The 6519-nt window shown below is 36.1% G+C and overlaps 1 protein-coding gene and 1 long non-coding RNA gene across 3 annotated transcripts; one reads left to right on the plus strand and one right to left on the minus strand.

Annotated features, from left to right (window-relative positions):
• Window positions 1-216: 216 nt before the first annotated feature.
• LOC132310841 (protein SRG1-like) lies at window positions 217-3067 on the plus strand. Its single transcript, XM_059808714.1, has 4 exons — window positions 217-525; window positions 720-967; window positions 1910-2234; window positions 2527-3067. Exons 1-4 carry the CDS (start codon window positions 217-219, stop codon window positions 2791-2793), a joined length of 1149 nt encoding a protein of 382 aa, XP_059664697.1. The 3' UTR covers window positions 2794-3067.
• LOC132310873 (uncharacterized) lies at window positions 405-6267 on the minus strand. Of its 2 annotated transcripts, none has more exons than XR_009482734.1 (4): window positions 5802-6267; window positions 2548-2748; window positions 2182-2243; window positions 405-537 (listed from the first exon to the last, which is right to left on the minus strand). It is a non-coding gene; the product is annotated as an uncharacterized LOC132310873 (long non-coding RNA). The 2 variants fall into 2 exon arrangements; XR_009482733.1 differs by having other exon boundaries at window positions 2515-2748.
• Between the last annotated feature and the right edge of the window lie 252 nt (window positions 6268-6519).

Below are 6519 nucleotides of genomic sequence, written 5' to 3' on the forward strand. Positions count from 1 at the left end.
TTATAAAAGATTGTCCTTTATAATTTGCACTTAAGTCCTTGATTGACCAAAATCAACTCTTAGAAGTTTTAGTAATTTCTTCACCACCATGTCTCTCGTGTCTTATTAAGGTTTCTTTCTCTGAATTATCCCCAACACTCCTAAAAGTCAACTTGTTATGTGCCATATTTTAGTATTAGCCGTGGCAGGTAAGAAATTTCACAAAAGTCATGAACCATGTTATATATGCGGAGAGAGGTAGAGAGAGACACACACACACACATAGGAGTTGAAGCTATGGAACAAAAGGGTGCAAGATTTGGGAGCTCCATCCTTGTGCCTTGTGTTCAAGAGCTGGCCAAGGAACCACTGGTCACAATCCCATCCCGGTACGTGCGGGACGATCAAGACCCTCCAATCACACCCTCCACTGCTTCTACCTGCGATGTACCGATCATCGACATGGAAAACTTACTTAGTGGAGATCATACGGAGTTGGAGTTGAAGAAGCTGGATTCTGCATGCAAAGAATGGGGTTTCTTCCAGGTGCAAGCCTACCTATATATTTATAAACTAAAATTAGTTCATTTACTGAAAAAGTAGACACGGAATTATTCATTTATCTTATGCAAATTCAATCATTGCAACAAAAATGCTCTATATTTGATCCATTGAAATTAAATTAAAGTTTCAACAACAGAGGGGTCATATAAAATGCATTGACCAAGTGAGTGTTGCAGGTTATAAGCCATGGAGTGAGCAGTTCAACAGTGGAGAAAGTAAAGGTTGAGGTTCAAGAATTCTTCAACCTCCCAATGGAAGAGAAGAAGAAACTATGGCAGAAACCAGGAGAAGTTGAGGGATTTGGACAGGCCTTTGTTGTATCTGAGGAACAGAAGCTCGACTGGGGAGACTTGTTTTTCTTGAATACTCTTCCAACCAATTTGAGGAAACCCCACTTGTTCCCCAAGCTCCCTCTCCCTTTCAGGTTTTCTACTCTCCTTCTCTCTCCACACACACACACACACACACACCAAAGGTTGTGAAAATGACAAAAGGAAGTATATAAAAAAAAAAAAAAAAAAAATCGAAAGCAAGGAAACATTGTTATTTAGTGACCAGATATAAAAATAAAAAATAAAAAATAAAAATAAATAAAAATTTCAGGATTATGTCTACCAACGAGCAATAGAATGACCAGTCATATTACCTGGACCATTGCAGTATAATGACTATGGTCACTTTATTGCAATTATTTTATGTTTGGTTACCAAATTATAATTGTTTCAAAAAGGGGATTTTTCGCAATAAAATATAAGTAAATGGTCCAAAACTGGGCATCACAAATTGGCCAGACCATTATAAATTTATAAGTAACTAATTCATAAAACCCTCAAACTCTTCAAAAAATCTGAAGGTAAAAGTTTGTATTACTTGTTTTCTTCCTATTTTCTGTCCTTCATTTTCTCTTTTTGCCACTGCTATCTTATTCATTTCCTTTTACTCCTTATTTATCCAATGCCATGAAAGATTAACATTATCCCTCGTTTTCTTTGTTTTCTCACTTAACTAATTCTGTTCTTTTCTTTCCTGCCTACTCGTGCAAACTTGTGCAAACGCACAGCATCATGAATAACCAAAGAAATACTCTTATCGACATATAATAGAAATCTGCTTTATAGAACTTTTTAGACAGGTAATGGCTATTTTTTATTCATCGTTTCAATGTCTTCATGATTTGTATTCGAATCTAAGCCGCAGGAATGTTTGAAAACAAAAACAACCTGCAAAGGTGAAACAGAAACATAGTTCTCAAGTCCACGGCCAGAGTTGGTTGATTAAGGAACCTGATCAAATCAGCTCAAATGTGTCGAGTTTTATATACTATGTATATCAACTAGATTTTATGCCTACTAAGTTTTTCATGCAGAGATACCCTGGAAGTTTATGCGGCTCAGTTGAAACAGCTTGCTATGAAGATACTTGATTTTATAGCTAAAGCTCTAAAGATTGAGGCTGGGGATATAAGAGAGTTGTTTGAAGAAGGGATGCAGTCAATGAGGATGAATTACTATCCACCATGTCTGCATCCAGAGTTGGTTCTCGGCCTCACTCCTCACTCTGATTCTGTTGGCCTCACCATCCTCCTTCAAGTTAATGAAATGGAAGGTCTGCAAATCAAAAAAGATGGGATGTGGGTACCTGTCAAACCCCTACCCGGTGCCTTCGTCGTCAACATTGGAGACATTTTGGAGGTAATAGGTCTGCAAATCAAAAAATGATGGCCACGAGTCATGATGGAACTAACTCATGCTTCTAAAATCTTCAGATATTTTATCAAAATCAAATAAAGATGTTTTAGCATGGGATTAGAAGTCATGGCCGTTTAAAAAGGTGTTTAAAACCATGAATCCTATACAAATTAAAGGGCATTTACCAAAGAGGTGCAGGATATGATGTCTAAAAGTGTAAAATGCTTCAAGAGATCCTAGAATAAATGTTCTAGTTTGTCCAGTTTTATGTTCTGCTGCATACCTTGTTTTGTAGATTGTGACCAATGGAGCTTACCGTAGCATCGAGCATCGTGCAACTGTAAACTCTGTGAAGGAGAGGCTCTCAATCGCCACATTTTACAGCCCAAAATATGATGGAGAAATGGGTCCTGCACCTAGTTTGATTACCCGACAAACTCCAGCGGCGTTCAAAAGAGTGGCGGCTGCAGATTACTTCAAAGGTCTCTTTGCTCGCGAGCTCAATGGGAAATCATACCTAGATGTGATGAGGATTAACAATGAGGAAAGCAACAGCTGTTGAAACTAGTAGAGGTCATGCTGCTGAAACCTATATTATCTTTTGATTGTTACATAATAAGCTGTAAGGAGTTCTGTAACCAGATGAACGCCCACATTCAGTGTCTGTATTTGTATCTTTCTTCTGTTTTCCAGCAAGTACACCAGCTTCAACCACTTCTCCACTTTTGGATATCTACCAACACCCCTTGTTATGTTTTAGTCAACTCAAGAAACTATGTTTCTAACTAGTTGGATGCATGAGATGAAACCCAAATTTATTTTTCTTTAGTTGGATAGATGTTAACATTGGGGGTTATTAACCAACATGGCAACATGCTACATTCACTACCACAACTCCCAAAACCTTTATCACTTCTCCCTCGTCATCAAGATCTCTTCAGCTTGAACAACAATAATCTTTACTAGAGCATTAATTGTCATTGGGCATGAGCAAATTAGGAGACATGCTATCAGAGCTTCCCAAAACGCCACTACATTCAGGCAACTGTGAAAGTCACAGGAAGCTAGAGAGAGAGAGATCCTAATATGTTTATTAGATATTGATATTAATTAAAAATAAATAAAGTATAAATGTCACAGTGCCTGCGCTAGAGTGCAAAAATTTAAAAACTAGCTAATCCTTTACAGAAAATGTTGATTTGGGATATGCTACACGGATAGTGGCTTCATTCACAATCCACAACTGAGTATTCCAGTTCATACTTCCAAAAGTACCTTCAAGAAATGCAAATTCCTTTCATTATAACTTAGGAAGGAAACATAATCCTTGCAGCAAGTTGTCTCTGAACCTAGCATATTCTTGAACCCTAATGTATGTGAGTGCCTTGAAGTGTCAAATTACCTTTATGCCCTTGGTGTACAAGATTACGCAATTACCCCTGAATGTAACTTGAATTAAATCTTCGAACTTGAGCAAGAGGTAACCACCATAACACTAAATTGTGAATTTTCTAACTAAACTAGAAATTAAATCAAAAGTACACACTCTAATTTTGATCAAGGAAAATTTCCAACCTAAGTCCTATTGACCTAACAATTCTAATATAAGTTATCAAAAATAAATCGACAACCTATTCATTTTAATGATATTATCTTATTTATGAGTTAATAGAAAACAATTCTTAGCATAAAAATTATATCATCACATTAACTATGTCACTGCCCATATGACCCTGTCATACCATATTTTTCTGTTTGGGTATGTGGCATGCCATGTCCTGTTCCCATAATTTGACATAGCAAAACATCCACATTCTTGGACACATCGACTACAAACTTTCCTATTTTAAGAGGTTTGTATTTTCTTTTTCTGAAGCCCTTTTCTCAGTTACAGGTATTGAATGGCTAAATGTTGGGACATCTGCAAGCAGTATGCATATGCAATGGCTTACTGGTGAGGGAAGAAATGACACAGAGACAGAAGTTTAAGTTGAAGGGCACGGCGATTTTCAAGAGAGCAAACACTGACGACATCAAGAATGAATTATGTGTATAAAAACTCTTCCTAGTTGCTCGCCTACTGCAATTCAGGCTTCCATTTCTCCATCTCCAAAGGCTAAAAATCTTAACTTCTAGCACATTTATTCTATGCCGCTAATCAAGTCTAGTATTATCAAACTTTGTAAAATTTTGGAAATCAAATGACCACTCCCACTACCTTTTCCCCCCCACTCCATCCAGCCAACACTTACACAACAAACCATCAATCCCAAAAGTTTGAAAAAAAAAAAGGCCAGATGTCTAAATGGGAGCATACCCATTAAGCCACATTAATCCTCCTCAAGTCGCCTCATTAAACATCAACCAATCCATTGTTTCAAACCCAAAATGCTTAAAGAATCATTAGAGCACAGAGAACCAAACTACAACACCCATATAGTAACAGACACAGATCCTCCCAAAAAAACACTCAGAAATTAGCAAAGAAAAACTTGACATTCGGTCACAAAATCAATCACTTGTCTATGTACATTTTAATCAGAACCAACATCACAACAGCTAATGACATGCCTAAATCGATCTAAGTCATAAAAGATATGGCAATGATAGATCAAAACCAAAACAATCCGTAAAGTTTCTCTTTCAGATTCATGTTTGGACATCTGCAAGCAGTCTGCAGATGGAATAGCTTGTTGGTGAGAGGGGAAAAAAAATGACACAAAGAAAGAACTTTAAAGTTGAAGGGTACGACAGATGTTCAAGACAGCAAACACTGACATCAAGAATGAATTACGTATATAAGAACTCTTCCTAGTTGCTCACCGATTGAAATTAAGGCTTCCATATCTCCATCTCCAAAGGCTAAAAGCCTTAACTTATAGCACATTTATTCTATGCCACTAATCAAGTCTAGTATTATCAAACTTTGTAAAATTTTGGAAATCAAGTGACCACACCCAGTACCTTTTCTTCCTCACTTCATCCAACAACACTTACACACCAAACCATCAATCCCAAAAGTTTGAAAAAAAAAAAGCCAAATGTCTAAATGGGAGCATACCCATTAAGCCACATTAATCCTCCTCAAGTCTAAATGGGAGCATACCCATTAAGTCACATTAATCCTCCTCAAGTCACATCATTAAGCATCAACCAATTCATTGTTACATACCCAAAATGCTAAAAGAATCATAGGGTAAAAAGAACCAAACTACAACACCCATGTAGTAAACAGGCACAAAATACACTCTCCCCCAAAAAAAAAAAAACCCCGAGAAATTAGGAAAATAAGAAACATTTAACATTCGGAAGCAAAATCAATCTAGTGCCTACGTACAATTGAATCAAAACCAACATCACGACAGCAAATGACAAGCCCAACTCGAGCTAAAACATAAAAGATATAGCAATGACAGATTGAAACCAAAACAAAGCAAACCGTCCCTTTCAGATACATACATACATATATATATATGTGTGTGTGTGTGCGTGCGTGTGTAGACAGATAAACTGAGGAACTTTTTTTTTTTTTTTTTTCGTGAAGTTTGGACTGAGGAAACTTTATTTTACCTTTTCGGGAAAATCATTCGACGACGGTGAAGTAGACAACATCAGGCCGGCGTAGGCTTGAAATCGAATCGCATGGGACATTTGAAGCCCTAAATATCTATGGTAACTAAAGTTGGACGCTCAACCCGAGTCCAATACATTCTTAAATTTAGAGATTAAAATTGAATTTGCAGCTGAAATCGTAGGTTTAATTCTGACCTCATTTCTGACCTCATTGCTATTCTAACTTGTGAGTTAAATTCGACTGAGTCTACTAACTGATATTTTCAAAACATATAATATAATTTATTGCATAGAGTTTTATATTCTTGGCGTCTTCAACAAATTAATTCGATAATGTCCCAAAATAAATTCGGAGTTATTAACTTTTCAACCAAAACTCAAATCGAATAATAATTTACAAAATCTAAATTTTTTAGTTGAACTCGAGCACCGCTCGCATCGAAGCTAAGGCTTGTTTTTTTTTTTTTTTCCATAGCTAAGGCTTGTTGGATAAGATTTATTCCATTAAGCTATTATAAATTATCTTACATTTTTTTTATTTTAGATAAATGTATTTATATACTAGTATAAATCTTCTCATTTTTTGGATAGGGATTAAGCAATCCATTTTTATTCTTCATTTTCCTTTCTTCTATTCTCTCATTTTCAACCAAATATTAAATTTTATTTATTTACTTATTTGTCTGTCTCTTTTTCCCTCAATTCTCTTAATCCA

This window comes from Cornus florida, unplaced genomic scaffold, assembly GCF_030987335.1.
Source record: "Cornus florida cultivar Cherokee Brave unplaced genomic scaffold, ASM3098733v1 CherokeeBrave_3.0.0_Hap2_Chr01, whole genome shotgun sequence".
NCBI lineage: Eukaryota > Viridiplantae > Streptophyta > Magnoliopsida > Cornales > Cornaceae > Cornus > Cornus florida.

Excerpts from the sequence above, each read along its gene's own strand:
- LOC132310841 (XM_059808714.1), top strand. The coding sequence starts at position 217 with ATGTTATATATGCGGAGAGAGGTAGAGAGAGACACACACACACACATA. Across the intron at positions 968-1,909 it reads AAGCTCCCTCTCCCTTTCAG|AGATACCCTGGAAGTTTATG; the intron begins GTTTTCTACTCT and ends TTTTTCATGCAG. Across the intron at positions 2,235-2,526 it reads ACATTGGAGACATTTTGGAG|ATTGTGACCAATGGAGCTTA; the intron begins GTAATAGGTCTG and ends CTTGTTTTGTAG.